Raw genomic sequence first — 20,555 nt, forward strand, 5'->3', positions numbered from 1 at the left:
GGGGTGGCCGGGCGGCGGCCGGCAGAGGCACTCCCCGTGGGGCACCCGAGCCGCCGCCGTGGAGACGCGGTAATCCCCTCCTCTGCCCCCGCCGGGCCCCCGCAGCCGCCGCCGATTGGTCGCCCTTTGCTCCCTGACCCCCTGGCCGCCTCCGCGGCTGCTGCTTCCTGCTCTGGCGCCGCGCGGCGCTCCCGGCCGGGGCGGAGCTCGGGCGCTGGGCGCGCGCCGCCTTCGCCGCCAGCCGCGCCGGAGGAGGAGCCGCCGCGCCCTTCCCCTTCCTCCGCTCCTCCCCGGCCCGCGCCCGCCGCGGCCCCAGGCAGACTCGCGAGCAGCGGCCGCGGCCGGCGGCCGAGTCGGGAGGATGCGGCGGCGCTCGCGGATGCTGCTCTGTTTCGCCTTCCTGTGGGTGCTGGGCATCGCCTACTACATGTACTCGGGGGGCGGCTCCGCACTGGCCGCGGGCGCGGGCGGCGGCGCCGGCAGGAAGGTGAGTGGGGTGCCTGCCCGCGGCCCGGCCCCCGGAACCCCCGGCGCCCATGCGCCCGGGCCCCGCCGCCGAGGCCCCTCGCTCGGACGCACCGCCGGGGACCGAGGGGTTTCCTGGTCCCTCCTGCCCTTCTCCGCCCGGATCTCGGCTCTGGCCATCCGCCCCCGCCTTGGGCCTCGCGACCGAGTCCCTCGGGCTGGGGGCGCCGCCGGCCGCTCGGTGCTCTCCGGGCTCGGGAGGGGGCGACCCCGCGCAGCTCCAGGGGCTGGGGTCGCTGACGCCTCTAGTCGCCCCCTGTCCCCGCTCTCTGCTCCTCTTAATTTGAGTGTCGTCCGGCCGCCGGGAGCCCAGTCCCCTGCGGTGAGAAGTTTGGGGGTGAGAGTATTGGGAAGCACAAAAGGGGGTGGGGGGAAGGGAGAGAGGCGGCTGCCTTTCCAACGTGTCACGTACCTTGGGAGAGAGGAGTCCAAGTTTCTTTTCAGCCCTTTGAAACCAGCCACTGCAGCCCCCCTACCTCCCCCTCTTCGCCACGCCGCGGGGAGGGGGCAGTTCTGGGTCTCGGCCCTCTTCCTCTGGGGGCGGGGGCGCAGCCAGCCCCGCGCCCGACGGAACAGACCGCCCTGGCGGTGCAGGCGGAAGGCCCCCGCGCCCGGGTGAGGCCGGCCGCCCACACCCCCGACGGTCCCCTCCCTGCCCCGGTGCTCGCCTTGACCGGCTCGGCCGGCCCTTCAGCGCGGCCCCCGGCGCCCGCATTTCCCAGCCCCTCGCTCCTGTTCAGTGGGGTGGTCCTTCTGCTGAGTGTGTTCTAGATGGGTTCCAAGGGCCGAGGGGTTGGGCCGTGGGGACCGCGTGAGCCGCTCTGCACAGCCAGCCGCTCTAGGAAGGAAATGGACCGCCTAGGGCGCCTGGCCTTGCGATCCTGCTGGGAGAGCGGGGCTCTGGGCGGTGCGCATGCCGCCAGCGGGGTTTGTCGTGTTTGGCAACTACCAGGCTTTGAAAGTGACCCCACACCGTGTAACCCCTATAGTGTGACGTTTAGTGTCAGCGCAAATCCAGGAAATTCTGAGTTAATGAAGGTGGACCATGGGTTGAACTGGAACCAGAGAATGGTATCCGGGAACAAGCAAGACGCTAGTAACTGGATGAAGAGACTGTAGCCTTAAAGTCAGACCGTAAACGTCAACTCTGAGGCCTGGCTACTTCAGAGGTTTCCTTCTGTCCGTCCTTCTTTCCTTCATTCTCAGCTGAAGGTATTAGATGGAAACAGGTGTCTTATTTGATTCATGGTAAATTTCTTAGGCTATATCTAGAGGGGCAAAAAGGAAAAGTCTTCTCATGTGCAGAATTGGCCTAGCTTGTTTCTGAGCTGACAGGTTCTCTTAGCCCTATTTTTTCCCTATTTTAATTCAAGGAACTGTTATTTAGCTACATGGAGTTTGTTCATCCTTGAATGGTAAAGAGCGGTGCACCCTTGAAAATTGTGGTCATATTAAACTGGAATTATTTCAAAAGCTTTGCTTCCCAGCAAACGGTGCTTTTGCAGGTCCATGTAGCCTGGTGTGCTGGTGAGACCTGGCAAAGCTCCCTGCCTTTCATGTGAGAGAAAACCAAATACACAAGTCTTGCTTTGTGATCCCCTTTCCTTGGTCTGCAGCTTTCATTAGCACATGCGATTGGAAACAGCAACAGGGTGGCATTAGCATCTGGAGAGGTTGACTTCTCCCTGGTGGGCTTCAGCTGGTGGATGGTTTTTGAAGGGTCTTCCAGTTGATCCTTAAAAAAAAAAAGTAATAGTCCTAGAACTCCTTGTGGCCAGGCGGCAGTAGGAAGCTTCAGAGACCACATAGAAAAAAATGTGGGAAATGAACAATTGTACATGGATTGATGATTTTGGGATTCTATTCTTTTTGTCAATGAACCATAAAATTTAATCCTGGCCCTTAGAATGGTTTGGCAGTTCGTCCGTTGAAGAAGAGTTGTGTACATGGAATAGTTTTTGAAGTTGGAGAAGACTCGTTAACATAGCTTGGACTTGTATATTAAAGAGAACACCCTAAGACCGTTTCTGGAGGAGTCAATAGAACCTGTGTCCTGAATTTCTTAGTCTAGAATCTAAATCTGCACGGTCTTTTCTCCCTCCTGAGTTGTTTCCATGGATTCAGAGACTAGAAAGTCTCTTCAAATTTAGTTCATCCTTGCGATAAAAGGAAATGTATAGATTTTCTGGCTTGTAAAATATGGGCATAAAACTGCTAAGGTAGTATGCGTGTATAGGCAGAACTTAAATACTAGCTATAGTTTTTTAGGTGTAAGTGGACTTACATTTCTTCTCGTATTTTGTACCATTCAAGTCAAGGCTCTAATTAGTCAATTTCTCTTCACCTTGACATTTTCCACAGGGTACCAGGCTTCAGAATTAGCCTCTGGGGGGGTTGTTTGTCTGATGGGAGCCTGACTAGAGTTTCTGCTGCTTTAGCACCCGGCCCAGGCTTGTCACTGTGTGCCCTGCCTGTTGAACAACCCCTCTGAGGATGGTTATTCTCCATCAGGTGAAACCCAGAGAACCCACTCACCTCACAATGCAGGTTTAATCAACTCAGTAGGAGCAGAGACTGCCCTAATCAGGACTCAGTGCTGAAGTTCAGTTTGTATGGTCAATACAACCTGACCATATGCACAAACCTGACCTTTGTGTGTAATATTGCTTGAAATTATATTTTATTTACTTTTGCATAGAGCCTTCCCTCCCCCCATATTTCTCTCTTTCCCCCAAATTGATGATTTGCACTTCAAGGATGCCTTGCCTTTGAGCATATTAAATACTTTAAAATTTTAATCATGTTAAGCCTCCTCTGGGCTTTGGTATCTTGGCATGATGGAGCTGCAGAGAAAGGAAGGGATTTCTGTTGGAATGAATGTACCTCTGGGTGAAGTGTGTCTCTTTTGGTTGGCGAGGGAAGGGTTTTCTAGTATGTGAAGAATGGTCTCTCCTGAGAGACAGAGTGTGTAGCCCAGGACCCATTGTGTGTGCTCCCACACCCTTGGGAGGCAGGGAAGGCATTCTCGTAGGGCCTGACCAGGGCCTGTCCTGGTCACTTCCCCTTGCCTTTCCTCTGTGAGCGGGTGCTGCAGTCCCTGCCCTGAGGTCCAAGCTGGGCGCCTTTGGGTCAGGTATGGAGGGGGTTTCTAGGAGAGGGGTTGATCTCTTCTTAAGAGTACGGAGGGGCCTCACTTGGCTGGAGTGGGTACCTTTGTAGGGGAATATGAGAATGTACAATTGAAAGAGTTTGGGACTGAATCGTAAAGGGCCTTGAATGCCAAGCTGAGCTGACTTGTTGGTTCATTGTTTGATTGTCCATAGGGAACCACTGGTGTTTTTTGAGTTGGGCGGTAGACATTTAAGGAGAATGGCATGGATCCATTTATTGGTACTAAGACTAGACTAGCTTTGTACCTCTTTCTGCTTAGTGACCTTTACTAATTTACCAAACTTCTCTGACCCTCAGTTTCCTCATCTTTAGAATAGGGATAGTTCTTATTGCTAAAGACTAGAGGCCCTTAGTAGCTGTTGGCAAATAGTAGGTGCTGAGTAGATGGTGTCTAGGGTTGGGTGCGGGGAGGGAAAAAGCTTAGGATCTTCTTGAAAATATATTGAACTGTCATCTTGTTCTTTAGAGGTTTTTTTTTTTTTTTTTTAGTCCTTCATCCATTCCTCCCAGGTTGATTTGGTTGGTTCATTTGGGCCGGTACCATGACCCTGAGTGACATCAAAGAGTACCTTTTTGAGAAGTGGTCTGGGCAACATGCCAGCTCTCTTGTCTGCAGCTGTGGTGTCAGAGTGGGGCTCCTGTCTGTGGGAAGCCACCAGGAGAGTGGGTGCAGGACATGTCTTTCTTTGGTGGTTGTTTAAACCAGTGGAGTGCCGCTGATTGTGTCCCTAAGTGGGGTTCCTGTGGTGAGGATGCCGGTCCCCCCCACAACCAGGCTCTAGGTGCCCCTTTCACCCTCCGCCTGCAGGCTTGCTCCTCCTGGCAGGAGGGAAGGTGGCTGTCATCACCCACATGTGGGAGGTGAGGCGGAACACAGTGGCTGCCGCGTGCTTTCATGGACATCAGCAGATCTGTGAGCATGTCCATGAGGGGTTGAGAAGGAGACCCAGGCCACACCCTGCCAGCTAGTCAGCTAAATTCCACTTGAAAGGAAGGTTTGGAGTTGAGATCCAGCATGCAGGAGTTGGGAAAAGCCACTGTACAGCGAGAGAATCTGACAAATGGCAAATCTGACAAAGTTTCTCTAGGGAAACTTTTTTCTAAAGAAAATATTAGTGTCACTCCTCTGGAGCGCCTTGGGGCTCACACATGACAGGAGCAGGCTGTGACCGATGGCGAGAGCTGAGGGGCTCTTTCCCCAGCCCCCTGGTGAGAGTAAGAGAGCCCACTGTCCCCAGCATGGAGCAGGCTGGCTTGCCTGGGCTCCATCCGGACCCCAGGGTGGGCTCGGGGCGCCTGGGGAGCTGTTAGTGTTGTGTGGAGGCTTCAGGCCCCTTTTGAGTCTCCCATCCCAACTTCTGATGAGAGGTGGGTCTCCTGTTTGGATCAGGGGAAGGGGTATTTGAGAAGAGGTCAGAAGGAAATGCCAGCCCACTCCAGCGTTCTTGCCTGGTGAATCCCAGGGGCGGTGGAGCCTGGTGGGCTGCCATCTATGGGGCCACACAGAGTCGGACACGACTGAAGTGGCTTAGCAGCAGAGCAGCAGCAGCAGCAGCAGAAAAACAATTGGGGTGGGGCAAGGGGAGACGTATATAATTATGTATATGAAACTATATATTGTTTATAATTACGTGATTTTATATACACACACACACGTTCACACTCACAATTTATTGTTGCTGCCACTCATGTTTCTGACATCTCTAGGGATTGAGAAGTCACTTTGGGAAGATGCTGATTTCAAGACAGGCAGTGCCCTGCTGCCTAAACCTCTAGCAAATCCAGTGGCATTTGGCTTAGTGGAGGGAGGTGGTAGGCTGCCTGGGGCAGAGACCAGGCACACACAGAGGCTGACTGCCAGGTTCTGGCCAAGATCCTGTGGAGAAGGCAAGGTGTTCTGGGAGAAATCTGTGAACTCTCCTAGTGACCCAGCAGAAATCATGGGGTGAGAAAACAGCCCAAACTGGCCAAGCTCACGCCCCCTGTTTGTTCTTCCTCTTTTCTCCCCATGACCCCTGTCCTACGAGCCAGACGGATGTCGAGGTGGAAGCACACCCATGGCCATGTCACATAGCTCATGATGGTGGGAGCCTTCCATATGGATGTTAAATGAGCGCCCCTCTCTGGAGCCCCTCTGCCCCCACCTGCCCCGCTCTTCCCTTGGGACCCCTGCTCCCTGATCCACCCCCAGTGCAGGGCCTCCTGGACCCAGCCTCTGTGCCCTTGCCATGGTTGTCCTTAGATATGCTGAGCATGGCTCCTGGAGAGACACTGCTTCAATCAGAGCAAGTGTTGGCCCAGCCTTTACTGCCCTGACCTGAAGGGTGGCCTCCCCTTGAGGAAGCCTTTGATTCCAGGTTGCTACTGGGGATGCCTGTCCCACCACTGTGGCCTTACATCCTTACCACCACGCTGCCTTATGGTGTGGTTCCTTTGGGAGGACCTCCCAACACCTCCTCTGGCGCCTCCTTGGTGGGACCCGGCACAGACGGGGAGCCCTCCTCCATGGGGAGAGTTATGTCGAACATGTTGGTGCCAGCCTCCTACAGACACTCCTGCACTCCAAGTTGAGTTGACCTTGTTTTCCTAACTTTGTGAGGATGCTCTGACCTTGGCCACGCACTTGACCTGAAGGATGAACCCCCAGTATGGAGGTTCTAGTAAAATTTGTCCAGTTTATCTGTCCAGTCAGGAAGGAGAGCCTCTCCCACAGGCATAAAGAGCCAACAAGTCGTTCCCTGAGGAGCACCGCCCTCTCCACCTCCCGAGCCCAGGCTCCTGCTTGCATCTGCCTCCTACAGGGCAGACTGAGGCACTGGGCATTTCTGCATTTAGTCATGACCAGTATTATAGGCCCAGAAAGCAAGTGTCATTTTGTACAGATTGGGTTTCTTAGCATGCCGGGACAAAGATGGCAATGATTCATTGTGGCTGGATTTGAAAAAACAAAACCGTCACATGGAATCTCACTCCTGGCCTTACATTCCAATAGCTTTTCTCGGCTCTGGGAGTCCTGCGCCCCTGCCCCCACTCTTACAGGGGCTACCTGGTCACTTGTGACTCAGCCTGCCCTTGGTCTGCCCACCTGGCCTCCCAGCACCTCCCACTGACTACCTGGTCCTGCCTAGTGACTCTCTGAGAGGAGGAGTGGCCTGGGCACCAGGGAGAGAGTTGCTGAATTTCCAGAGCCCAAACGAGGACCAGCATTTTGGCAGGGATGGGGACGCCTGGGGGCAGTGGTCACTCTAATGCAGGGCCCCTCAGCCTTGGCACAGTTGGCATTTTGAACCAGATGACGTTTGTTGGGGGCAGGGGGCTCTCCTGTGCACTGTCGATATTTAACAGCTTCTGCTGGATGCTCGTGGTACCACCCTTCTCAGCTGTGACCATGTCGACAGGCCTTACCAGGCATTCCCGGGGACAGGTTCGCCCTCACTTAAGAACTGTGGTCAGTATGAACTTGATTTTTTTTCCTCCCTGCGGGGTGGGGCCCTTGCTTTCCAGGCTTCCTTCATGCACTGCCAGTGCCCAGATCCTCTGATGGTGGGAAGTTCCTGGAAGGTGCTCTAGAGAGGATGCACCCCCAGCAATACTCCACAGGAGGCCATTCCGTTTAGCTCCTTTCTCCATCCTTACCATTTGCTGTGTGAAATGTTTCCCGTGTTCTTGTCCTCAGGCTTCTGTCTGTCCTGAAGTCTCTGCTGCCTGTTGGCAGGAGCAGACACGAAAACAGCCTGTGGGCCCTCTCATCGATTCTTCTGATGAGTATTGCTTGAGACTTGCTGTGTGCCAGGCACTCCTCGGTGTTTGGGCTATAGCAGTGAATAGAACCGGAGAAGGCAATGGCACCCCACTCCAGTATTCTTGCCTGGAAAATCCCATGGACAGAGGAGCCTGGAAGGCTGCAGTCCATGGGGTCTCTGAGGGTCGGACACGACTGAGTGACTTCACTTTCACTTTTCATTTTCATGCATTGGAGAAGGAAATGGCAAGCCACTCCAGTGTTCTTGCCTGGAGAATCCCAGGGACAGGGGAGCCTGGTGGGCTGCCATGTATGGAGTGGCACAAAGTCGGACACGACTGAAGTGACTTAGCAGCAGCAGTGAATAGAACGGAGACATCATCTCAACCCCTGGGAAACTTTCACCTTGGGGGCAGTGGGACCAAACACGGTGATAGGTAGTGAAAAGACGTAGTGTGAGAAGGGGCTGAGTGCAGAGGAGAGAGGGGCGCCCCGAGGGGTCAGGGGCCAGGGAGGGCCAGTTGCAGGAAACAGAGGGGCTGGTGCCTGCAAGCTGCAGGTTGAGCACGTTTGAGCCAAGACCCAGAGCAGGAGCAACTCTAGCTTCAGTGTCTGACCTGTTGGGTGCACTCTCTGTGCCTTGATTTCCTTTGCTAAATATTGAGCCTGTTTTCTTTCTGGGAATTTGTGGCCTCTGGTTTGTCAGTGGTGGAGTTTCCTCTATCCTGTGGCAAGGTCAGGTCTTTCGTTCTTTTTTAAAAATTTTATTTAATTGAAGGATAATTGCTTTACAGTATTGCATTGGTTTCTACTGAACAGCAACATGAATCAACCTTAGGTTTGTTTACCCATGTCCCCTCCTGCTTGAACATCCCTCCACCTCTCTCCCCATCACACCCCTCTAGGTTGTTAGGGAGCTGGTTTGAGTTTCCTGAGTCATTCAGCAAATTCCCATTGGCTATCTATTTTACATATGGTAATGTATGTTTCCAGGTTACTCTCTCCATACCTCCCACCCTCTCCTTCTTCCCCCCAGCTGTGCCCACAAGTCTGTTCCGATGTCTATGTCTCTGCTCTGCAAATATCAGTACCATCTTTCTAGGTTCCATGTATATGTGTTGGTATTTGATAATTGTTTTTCTCTTTCTCGGGCCTTTTGTTCTTGTTCCTCAAGGAGTCCTGGGTGAGGAGTGTTCTTCTCCTGGTTAACACAGAATGCACGCTCCCGTTCACCCTCTCCCGCCTCGGGCTGGGGACCACGCTAGGTATTGCAGGTTAATGTGTTGCTTGACTTTGTGGCCTGTGCTCATGCCACAGCCTTCGTGGTGTGATTTCTGAGCTCGTCTGCAGGGCTGGCTGAACTGGGTGAACATCCCCGTCCACTGTCAGGCTCACCACTCAATTAGTGGCTCCTTTGTAGAGTGGTCTCCACACACATCACCATTTAATGAGAAGTCCCGCTGGGCCCTGTGCACCTGCTCCTGTACGGAGTTTCCACTGGGATATAGTCTCTGTGAGTTGCTGTGGGTGGGGAGGCTTGTGGTTTTCTCATCTGCAGGAAATAGGAGGTTAGGGGCCTGCCTGTCCCCGGGTTTTGGAGAGGTTGTTCTTGGCAGTGGGGTTGTGTTGAAGCACTGTAATCTGTGACATTTGTAGGGAATTAAGTGGACATGTGATTTCATTGCCTGCAGCTCCTTTAGGGAGTTCTCAAGCAAGAGCATCAGCCGCTTTTCATAGTAGTTATTGGCATTCATGAGGGGTCTTGAATGGGGTCTTGAATGCCTTGTTGGGGTATGGTGTGTGCTGTGCTGCCAACATGTTTCTGGATAAAAAACCAGAACGTGGACATGGCTGCAGAGGAAAGGTCATTTTAAAGACTTCTGACTCAGGAGCCACCATTCAAGGTTTCTTCATCTCTGCATCAGGGGCTCGTCCAGAAAGGAAGCATGTCTCCTCCTGAAGGGTGCTGCTCCAGAATGGGGACACACTTCAGACGAGTCACCCTGTGGGAACTTTAGAAGTAAAGGCCTGTGCTTTAGCGACACCCGTAAATGAATGCTGACTCCTGTGTGCGAAGATGTGTGACCATCCTGGATGCTGAGCTGGTTGGCCTGGTGTGGGAGGCCTTGGAGTCATTGCCCTGGTCCTTCCTACCTCAGGGGCTACCCCCCTGACCTAGATTGTGAGCTCTTGCTCTGTGACCTTCAAGGCTTGTCCCCTTTCTCCATTCCCTACTCCCACTCTCCCACTCCCATCCCCCTGCACAGTAAGTGATGCACCTGTTTTCCTTCCTGTCTCACTTCTGGTGACTACTGATGTGTCCCTGTGTCTGGAATATACCATTTTTTGTCAAATCTAAGATGCTCTTATTTGTAAAACCACTATCTTATGTACCACCTGGAAAGAAAAACAGTTTCCGTTGAACTGTGACATGGTGGTTTCTTATCAGTTAACATTTTTATTTTCTACTTATTTAAAGAGCTCTTTTAGACTTAGATATCGATTTTTCCATTTATCACTCTTGTGCATAGATAAAAAGGAAAATATATGTGAAATACATCTTCCAGTGTCTGCTTTTTGCCTCAAAGATGTTTGTGTCTGTTTATCTGAGACAAGAGTCTTCTTCCTCTGTACCTCCAAGCTCTGGTGGACGCAGTGCTTCCTGAGGGCCCTGGGCTCTCACCGTCGCTTGGCATCACGTAGAGTTGGCCAACTTTTGACTCTTCTGGGAATTTTATCTAACTTCCCAATTCACCCTCCACTTCTGTCCCACTTGATTTTGTGTCTGGAGATTACATTGCTTTAGTATTGCTTCTGAAATTTTCTTCCAAGGCACTGGCCTGCATCCTGCAGACTCTGCTGTGGGTGGGTCTTGTGTTGGAGCAAGTGCTGGGCATGATGGTGTGTTACGGCCCAGGGATAGAACTATCCCTATTCTAAAGATGAGGAAACGGAGGGTCAGGGAGGTTTGGTATGTTAGTAATGGTCATTAAGCAGAAAGAGGTAGAAGGCTATAGAGGCAGACATAAGATGTTGGTCACTGTGAGGTACACCTCAATCTCATGTCAGACTATGGAAATAAAGGGCATCTAAGAATTCATGATTAGAGCCTTTCTTTTTCTCATGTGTCAGTTACCTTCTTCTGTGAGATCCCAGCTCCAGGCCCTGGCCTTAATGAGGGGAAATGGTAGCCTCATCAAAATGTGTGCATTTACATCTGTTCACTCCTAGTCCCCAGAATCCTTGTAAACTGAAGGACTTCCTGCTTTTTATTTTTTGAGAGATGCACAGTTGATGAGCACCTTCGAAAGGTTTTTGAGCATTTCTGGCTGCGAGGTACCCTGTTGAGTGCTGGGGTCTGTGGATGTGAACATGGTGTTCTGCCACCCTTTAAGTTCACAGTTGCCACCAAAATAACTAGAGAAAGACCTAAGAAATAATAATTAGGGGTAAGTTGAATAGGGACTGGATAGTAGATGGAATTTAAGGCATCATTATTAATTTTAATTAGTGGCAGTAATGGCCATGTGGTTATGTTTTTTGAAAATTCTTACCTTTTCTAGATATAAACTGAAGTATTTACGGACACAGTGACACTACCACTGTTGAAAAATTGTGAGGGAACAAGATTGACTGAGTGTGCCATTGAATGACTGATGGGCACCCGGGGTTCATAATACTACTTTATTTTTGCCTACTTAGAAAATTTTATTTAAAAAGTTTAAAATTTTTATAGGTATATATAACTTAAATTAGCAAACCAGCAGAAAACTAGTAATTTAAAAAAAGGAAATTAAGACTTTGTAATACAGTCAGTGAAGGTTTCTACTCCCAGTTTCCAGTAGCTGTGTGGGGGTGTGTGTGTGTGGGCGGCGGGGTGAGTTTCCCCTCCACCACCAGTCAGTGCCCAGACACCGGCCGCATGTCCTGCCATTCAGCCCAGTTCTGACACTGCCCACCTGGAAATGCATCAGGCCCTGTAGGCAAGACCGCAGTCCTGCAGACTCCCCACGCCCCACACCCCCCTTCAGGTGCCAGTTGCAAGCCCAGACTGTCACCTGTGTTTCTGACCAACATGCTATACATCAGAGGTTCCCACGAACCCCTTCTTGGGTTCAGTTAATTAGCTAGAGTAGAAAACCCATCTATTTACTAGATTACTGAATTGTTACAAACGATATTCAAGGATACAAGTTAAGTCAGGTGAAGAGACACGTAGCAGCAGCTGGAAGGTCCCAAACAAAGGTGCTTCTCTTCCTGGTGCTTGGGGCCCAGCCTGGTGGCACATGGACGTTTTCCAGTTCCCCAACCTGGAAGCTCTGCAGACTCCGTCCTTTTGGGTTTCTGGAGGCTTCACTCCATAGACACTGTTGATCAAGTCATTGGCCATTGGTGATTGAGTCAAACTCCAGCCCCTCTCCCTCGAGGAAATCACGGGATGGGATTGAAGGTTGCACTCCTCTATTCATGGTTGATTCCCTTGCAACCAGCCCCGATCTGCAGGCACTTCCAAAGGCCTCCTTAGCCCAGCAGTGGTGGAAAGGAGCTTGTCGTGAGTAACAGGACAGCCATTTCACCTTGTGGATCAGAGGACAAGATACCAAGCAGAACAAAAGATGTTTCTGTGGCTCTTACTGCTCAGAAAATCCAAGGGTTTGGAGAGCTGTGAGTCAGAAATAAGGCCCAGGACAAAATATATATGAGAAATATATGTTTGTCATATGAATGACCAAAGTATATTTCTCATCAATTACAAAAACATAGTTAAAACACACATAAGCCTCTATATCTTTCTGTAATTTAGGAATATCCAGTGATGGTTCTTTTTAAAAGGATGCTTCAGAGGTCGCCTCAGATCCTGAATTGTCTACCTGTATCACCAGGAAACTATTCTTATGCTTGGTATCGTTTCTTCTCTAAGAATTCTCTGGAAATTGCTAGTTTTTTGTGAACCTTTTGATGGTAGAGTAGCAGTTTAGGTAGTTTGGGAGACTGCTTACTTTTGGCCAGGTTGCTCAGTGGCCCAGAGATGCTGTCGCTCAGCAGCGTCTGGCGTGGATGTCTTACGACGCTGCCGACCCCTTCTTGTGCGACAGGCACCGGAGGGCGGAACACATGCCTATGCGTTCACTTATCGCAGGCAGCTTGCCTGCTGTCACAGGTGATCCACTTGAGCTGTGGTTGGTTTGGGAAGCCACGGTGGGAGACGTTTAATAAATATATAGTATTCCTTTTTGTTTCCCCCACAGGATATTATTGTGAAAGCCTCATGCTTTTCATTGTACTTGTATATGAGAGATTTTTGACAAATATATGATGTTGCATATTTTCTGTGGAGTATAATTCCTGGTGCTGCACATTAGTATCAGGGCTGTGGCCGAGAAGCCTGAAGCATTTTGAGCCGGGGGTCATCAGTCTTCCCTCCCTGCCTGTTTGCATGCCTCCTGCCCTCACACAGGCAGTGTTCTGTGGATGTAGCTGTGACGCAGCATGGCTAGGGCTGGACTGTTAATATTCCCAAAGCTGCCCAAGATTTGGCTCTAGGGAAGGTCGACTGCAGTCATGCTGGTCTCAGAACCGCAGTCCCGAGTCGCCAGTAGGTTACAAATGGCAGGTTTCTGTCTCGCTGCTGCAAAGCTGCTGCTTCAGCCTGGAAGGTGCTGATTGCCTAGGCTGGTGATCACTCCTTAACCTTTACATCGCAAAGTGCTGATGTCAGGAGCCAGCCCAGGCTGTTCTTGGGTGGTCTGAGTTCCGGGCCTAAGGCTGGGCATCAGGAAGAAGGCATAGCTTGGCTGTCCAGACCTCACGGACAAGCCCGCAGAGGCAGATGAGGCCCCATGAGGCCTCCCTGTGCAGAGGCTGTTGAGGCTTGTCTTCTGTCTGTGCTTGCTGACTTAGGAGGCCCCCCATCAGTCTGCATTAAGAAGCTGTTATTTGGGTCTCTCTTGTTTTCCAAAGAAGCGGAATGTAGGTAAAGTATCCCCTCCGTGGGCATGACTCTGACTTGGCATGTAAGTGTTTATACTTAAGATAGAGTTTTCAGCTTAAAGAGTTTTTCTGCCTTACCCGTGGGGAATGCATGGTGGCATATTGCCCCAGAGGGATTTTCTGATCCCTGTTGGCCTGATACTCCTTCCTGCTATCCCAGGGGTGTTTGAAAGCCAAGCTTTCCTAGTCCTGGGAGAGTTTAGCTGAGGCTTCTGCGGGGAGGGGGGCTGCTGTGTGTGGGAGTCTGGACTGCCTGTGGGATGAATCTGGTGCCCCAGGCCCCCACGTGTTGGGTTGGAGGGGGTGGTTCTGCCCACTTGGCTGGCCGAGTTCCTGTGCCAGTGTCCAGGTCTCTATGGGTAGCTGGGCAGCTTGACACACCTACACTGGGCAGATGGAGAGCATCCAGCTCATCCTGGCTCAGGGCATGGGTTTGGGGGGAGTCTTCAGGGAAGAGCCCAGGGTGATGCTGCCATCAAGCTCTTGGCTGGGTGGGTGGCTGACCTGAGCTGTAATGCTGACAGGACCCACAGGATGTGTTGCCCAGGGGCCACTGCCTGGGTTTGAATTCTGGCTTCTCTAGTTGGTTCTGTAAACTCAGGCAAGATACTCAGCCCCTCTGTACCTCGGTTTCTGCATGTGCCATCTTTCCTTGTTCAGTTAGACCCTGGTAGCCTGGTAGCCACATCGTAAACGTGGATGTAAAGTCTCATGGTGTCAGGGTGGGAGGGGCTCGTGCCCTTGGCTGGCTGGGCCATCCTGTCATTGGCATCATCCGTCCCAGGCATCTGTGCCCACTGAGCCAGGCTGCCGACCACCTCCTCCCCCCGCCGCCCCCCCCGCCCACACCCCCCCCCCCACACACACACACTGTTTCAGCCAAGAGCCTCCTTTCCAGGAAGCACCTCCGCTTGCATGGACCTTGTCTAGGGCCTTCTCCCTGGAAGGGAGGTGCGGACAGGGGTCTGCAGCCCTTGCCCCTCTAGTGAGGAAACAGCCCCGGAGAGGGTGGCTGAGTGCCTGGCGGGCCCCGAGTCTACGGAGGGAGAGGCAGCAAGCTGTGGGCCAGAACTTTGCCACCCCCCGCCCCCACCAGGACATTGTTTCCCAATTTATCCCTTAGTCTCATGTCTTTAAAAATCATACAAGGATGTGGTTTTTAACTACGTGACTGTGTAATTAAGTTTTAAAAACTCCTAATTGGCAACTGTTTTTTTCTATATCTTGAGCTGTTATTATCTGAATACAGCATGTTATTTGAAAACTTTCCCACAAGATTTTAATTAGTAAGCATTCCTGTAGTCTCATTAGTTCAGTTTCTGACTTGCTTTTGAAACTAGGTGAGTGACAAGTGGCGACGAGTCAATAATCGCAGCAGACACCCCTGTGAGGGCAGGACTAGTTCTGTTGATTAGAACAGTGTACATGTGGTTTCTCTGATGCCTCTAATTAAGGTACCTTAGAACTAGACTGCAGATTAATAGACATGCTGTGTGATGATTTCAAGACGAGTGATCCACCTGGAAACGTGAACTTCGGTTATGGTAATCGAAGGAGGCTGGCTCTGACGTCAGACCTGGGTTCAAATCCTGCTGGTACTGCCTATTACCCTCGCTGTGTTTATCTGTGGGGAGGGAGCTGATAGAAATGAGTGAGTTGGTGGGGACGATGCTGGTGCAGATTAATGAGGGTTCCTTTAATTTCACTGGCATGTGTACTCACTGTTCTTTTTCACAGATGCTTCGGGGGCCACTCTGGGCTCCTCTGAGGGGCGGGGGGGCCTTGCTGGGAGCAGACATCCAGGTGGAGGGTAACTTCATGGTGTGAATTGGTGACTAGGATATGAATCAGGACGGAACCCCCGGGAAGACGCTCTCTGCCTTCTGTGTTCTGTCTCCCTCTCTCGGGCCTGTGGAATCGCTGTGGACCTGGCATGCTTTATTTTTGCCCAAGTTGAAGTTTTGGTGCTGAGTGGGGCTAGATATGTCACATTTGGATTACATTTGAAGATAGATATTGTAATTGGCCAAAGTGTAGTACACGTTCCCAGGGGCACCAAGAGCAAAGCAGACCTAATGGATTAATGGGCGTGATGGAGGAGCTGATGGGATGGTCATTTCATGGGTGTCTGGCTTCAAGTCCTGCCTTTTCAGTCCATAGACGTTCTGGCTGCCAGCTTCTCCTGAGGCTGTGGAGCTGACCCTCCTTGTGGGGTCCCCTTGCTCCATGCCCCACCCTTCAGTGTGAGCTGGGGGATGGTCTGGCTCTAATATCTTCTGTATTTCCTGTGTTACTTAATTACTCCAGGAATGGAGTGTTGGAGCTGTAAGAAGGAAGGTGTAGTTTTAGGTCTGTACACGTAGATACAGTGGACGAAACCTAGAAACCTAGCCATTGCCCAAGCTGACAGCCGGGAAACCACATACACAAATCACATTTAAAGTACTAATTAGGGAGCCAGGATGAGGGAGCCGGGAGCCAGGCTACGAGGTGACTAAAGGTCACTGGCAACCCTCACGCTTGCAGCACATTAAAATGTTGTGAGATTTAAAATCCCATTTTAAGACACTGGTCTTTCCTTGAAAAAGCTGTCTTAGCTGTTAAGTGATACCCAGAGAACATAGACGAAGGTGGTCGGCATTCAGCATGTGGTTTCTTCTGACTGCTGGCTGGGGGCATGCTGCGTGTTTGCTTGGTATCTCTGGGATGATTGGGAGCAGCTATAACTGCATGTGCTTGAAGATCCCCATGGCATCTCTCAGCCCTTCCCCTGTGCAGGGCCCCGCTGCCCCATCCTCTGATCTGTCTGTGACAGAGGGGAACAGTGCCTGAGACAAACAGGGAGAGGAGCCGGAGCCGTGGCTGGGCCTGATCTCTGCTCGACCAGCCCTTGAATATTGGGCCATGTGCGTGTGGAGTGGAGGGTCTGTATCTCCAGATCCTGCTGATCCAGCAGAGAATGGGGCTTACAGCCCCGAACCTTCCCATGTCCCTCACCAAGTGCCACTGTTGACACCAAAACTCCCCAGCCAGCTGCACACTTGCATCCAGTAGACCAGCGGTCACCAAACTTTATGACACCAAGGACCAGTTTTGTGGAAGACAGCTTTTCCACAGACCAGGGGGATGCTAGCAGTGGGGAGCAGCTGTAAACACAGGTGAAGCTTCTCTCATTTTCTCATTGCTGTGTGGCTCAGTTCCTCACAGACCAGGGACCGGTGCTGGTCTGTGTCCTGGGGTCTGAGGATGCCTGTGGTGGATTGAGCATCTTGAGGGCCAGCACCTGCCCAGCTCCTCCCCTTCCAGCCCTCCTTCCTTCCAGAGATTCATCAATAGCCAAGGTGTACCAGCCCAAGGGAGGCCACAGTGGGTGAGGCAGATGAGGGTCTGGGAACATGCATTCTGAGTGGGACTAGGGTTAGGGGCCACCAAGGCAGTGTCAGACAGCTCCACGGGGAGCTCCACAGAAGCTCATCAGAAAGGACTGAAGAGGGCATATTTGAGGGAGAACTAATGTCTAGAAGGGTATGCTGGAAGACTGTCCAGGCGTGGAGAACGTCATGTGCAAAGGTGCTGGGGCCAGGTGAACTTGATGTGCTTGTACAGTGTAAAGCAAAAGGGTCAGCAAATGAAAGTGTGGTGGACAAGGGCCCCACAAGGTCAGAGAGTGCTCAGGGCATGGTTGCATTCAGGGATTTATCTGTGCCAGTCACCGTATTCCCTGCATGTGGCCTGGCACCCAGCACACTGTAGAGGCTGTGGTTGGTATTTTGTCAGCTTTAAGATGAGACTGAAATGAGTGGAGTCCTGGTGATGACAAGGGCCTTGAGCCTGGGCTCAGTGAAGGGTCTGCTGCCCTTGTGAGGTAGCCTGGCCCCTGCTTCCCTCTCCCTGGACTTGGCTTCTTCTCGGGGACTGACCCAGCCTGGCGTTGGCAAGTCACTGTGCCGCTTTCATGCAAGTGAAAGCTTGCTCTTTGGTAACGTCTGTTGAAACGCATGATGCGACCTGTGAAGGGTTTGAAGTTGACCTCTAAGTTCAGGGAGGAGCTTGGGTGCCCCAGATACGTGCTGAGTGACTGCTGAGGTTTGTCCACCTTTGTGAGTTGTAGAGAACCATTGATAGGATTTATTGCAGGGCTTGGTGTTCTGAGGATGTGACAGAAGACAAAATTATGTCCTCAATTATTTAGGGAGTTTGGAGGCACTGATGCCCATCAGTAGAAAGTGTTCTGTACATTGGGTGGGGGCTGTGGATGTACATGTGTGTGCATGCTTGCCCCTTAACTCAGCTGCTGGAAAGTAATTTTATGTCTGCAGCTACACACACACAGACTTGTGCACACACACGCAAACACATGCATGCATCTTTCCTTCTTCCTGGCCAAAAAAGGTGTACCTGGCACACTTCATTAGAAATGTGAAGTTGTTTTGTGGAGCTCAGCACATTTCCTTCCATCTCAGGGAGCAAGGTGTTTCACCTGTGAAGGTGCTGGCGGAGGTGGAGGTGGGGTTACACCTGGGCCCTGAGCAGGCCGTTTTGAACCCAGCACACCCAGCCCTGGGGAGCAGGGACCCGCCAGTTGGAGCATGCTTAGTGTTCATATTTTAAAAACTGTCTAATCTCATGACCAATGCTAACTACTGAATCTCACAAATGAAGTATTTGCAGAGTGAAGGGGTTTGCTTGTAGATTGCTCTTGACTTGCTGCATTAAAGGGAAATCTCAAGGATTGTTGTTTACAATAAAAGTAATGATCAGCATATATGGCAATTGTTTGGAGCTTAAAGGAAATGCAACCTCCTTCGGGACTGAATAAATATCAGGAGTGGCCTGAGGTTTTCAGTAGTTGAGCAGTCTTGGATTTCATTTTGCTATCTTACTTTAATCTAGGTGGGGTTGGTTTGTTTTCACTGTAGTTTTGAGGGAGGAGGTATGATTCTATGTGTGAGGGTCAGTGACCATGGGGATGTAATTCTCAAGGAAAACTGATCAAGTACCAGCTAATCGAAAGCATCAGGAACTTTTTCATGATTAGAGGACACAGATTGTCAGCCACTCGGGGGAAATGAACAAAGCCATGCCTTCCAGTCTGCTGTGGAATTGGTGGGTGATGCTCAGTGCCCTGCGCAACACCCTGACTGTTTCCCCACAGCCCTGCACGTGCCCATTTGAGTGAGGGCAGAGGCTCTCCATCAGGGAACCTTGCCCAGGAGCCGAGACCCTCGGGGAGCATCAGGTGGTGCAGGCTGGGACATAGGAGTTGGGGCGTGCCCATGCTTCTGAGGTTCCTGGACTTAGGCTGATTCCTCTGTTGGGGAATAATAAACTACATAGAGTTTACAGATGCTGGAAGTGGGTTCTCCAGGAGGAAGTTGATGTTTTGTGTCTGTTTTCTTTACTTCTGTACAATTATGTTTATCTAACACATTTGTGGAAACCTTTGAGGCTTATATGATTATTTTCTTCAAAAGCCCTGGTCAGTTTTTCAGTGTGTAAAGAGAGGCCAGTGAGCTATTTCAGGTAGAATTTTGACAGAGAATCACCCTGGGTCTCAGGATTTCATAGGTTTGGAAACTCAATGTTATTAGTTCACCTAGGAGGTTATCCACCAAAGTCTGGGGTTTCCATAAACCACAGCTGTAAACAGTTGGTAAATAAGGGCAGCATTCATAAATTACTAATGGAGCTGAGCCTGGGTGAGAAGGCACATGTGCTGGGTGACAACTGTGTTCTCATAGGTGAGCTTCCCTCCCTCTGTGGAAGTTTGAGGAATCGGCCTTCACCCTTCTGGGGATATTTCTGTGCATGAATCAATACCCTTTCCCTAGGGTGCTGAAGAGATTCATTTTTCAAAAAACTCAGTGTGCAGTGTATTAAACTGTTGTCTCAGCTCCAAGTCCTTGGAGACTCTGCTCTGTGCCACCAGAGCTAGGACTCTGCACTGCACATTTGTGCCCTGGGGGAGGTGTGGTCCAGGGGACAGCAGAGTGGGAGGCAGAGATTGGTCCTTCCTGTGGCTCCCTGCAGCCCCATGAACCCATCTCTGTTTCTGCTGCCATGAAGACTCTGGTGTGTCCTTTCCCAGCATGGACAGAAACAGCCTCACTGCTCCCCACCCATCCTAGATACCTGTCACCAGCTGAGCAGCCTCCTTGCTCAGGGGTGGCCTCAGGCCCCTTCCTCGTGAGTTTGTAGGGCTCGCTAATTCCGCTTCTTCCCGGGTTCCCTCCATCCCGGGGTGGTGGCTGCTTTCTGCACTTGCCACCTGACTGATGCCTTGGAGTTTTCTTTGTGCCCTGTCAGTTACCTGCTCAACAACCTGATAAAGCCTCTATTTAAAAGCTTGTCCATTTTCTGAATTCTAGAAGTTGGATCCTGACTGTTGCACCTGACTTTCTTCTCAACATTCTTCAGTAATCCGTCAACAGAACTGTTTCCCCCCAAAATGTATTTTGCTGAATTATATCATAACCTATCTTATACTCCTTGGATTTTTTGCTTCAGTTTCTCAGCGAATCTGCAACTCTGTCTTCTCATCAGCTACATTTGTAGATCGTCGCCAGCTAGAGTTAGCGATTTCCTAGAAAGATTGCCACAGATGGCTCGTGTCATTCATTCTTTTGGTTCTTTTTAGCTTTATTTTGGGAGGGTGACATTTTACAACCTTACCTCCAAATTCTGTGTCCATTACACAAGAGCTCTGAAATTTCCTTCCACTTTTAGATGATGGCTGTTGTGTACTTAAGCTATGTATACTTTTGAAAAGATTCGAGGTACCTTATCTGAAAAAGCATATTATGTGTAAATAGATTTGTTAAAGAGTTTAAAAATTTGAGGCCATATGATGGGGGGAGGACAGGGAGAAGGAGGAGAAGAGGATGAAGAAGGAAGTGTGAAGGGTGCCAGCTCCGAGTTTCATCCCCCAGTAAGTCCTGGGGTTGTTCCCATCTGTGTGAATCCGCTCTTCAGTGTAACCCTATGTAATCCCAGTGGGGATTGTCATCCCCATTGACAGCAGAGCCCCAGCCCCGAAGAATTGCCAAGTAGAGCTCCAGTGTGCGTGCTTCTCGGCAGGTCTGAGTCTTGGTAGCTGAAGCAAATGGAAACTGTGGTGGGTTGCATA

At 51.1% G+C, this 20,555-nt stretch overlaps 1 protein-coding gene across 1 annotated transcript in view; it reads left to right on the forward strand.

Annotated features, from left to right (window-relative positions):
- The first annotated feature begins 244 nt into the window (after nucleotides 1-244).
- Nucleotides 245-20,555, forward strand: part of GALNT2 (polypeptide N-acetylgalactosaminyltransferase 2) — a 185,767-nt gene continuing 165,456 nt past the window's right edge. The window contains exon 1 of the mRNA XM_027531034.1: nucleotides 245-487. Within this exon, the coding sequence (XP_027386835.1) occupies nucleotides 362-487 (126 nt within the window). The 5' untranslated portion in view covers nucleotides 245-361. The remainder of the gene's footprint in view (nucleotides 488-20,555) is intronic.

Source organism: Bos indicus x Bos taurus, chromosome 28 (assembly GCF_003369695.1).
Source record: "Bos indicus x Bos taurus breed Angus x Brahman F1 hybrid chromosome 28, Bos_hybrid_MaternalHap_v2.0, whole genome shotgun sequence".
In the NCBI taxonomy this organism is placed as follows: Eukaryota; Metazoa; Chordata; class Mammalia; order Artiodactyla; family Bovidae; genus Bos; species Bos indicus x Bos taurus.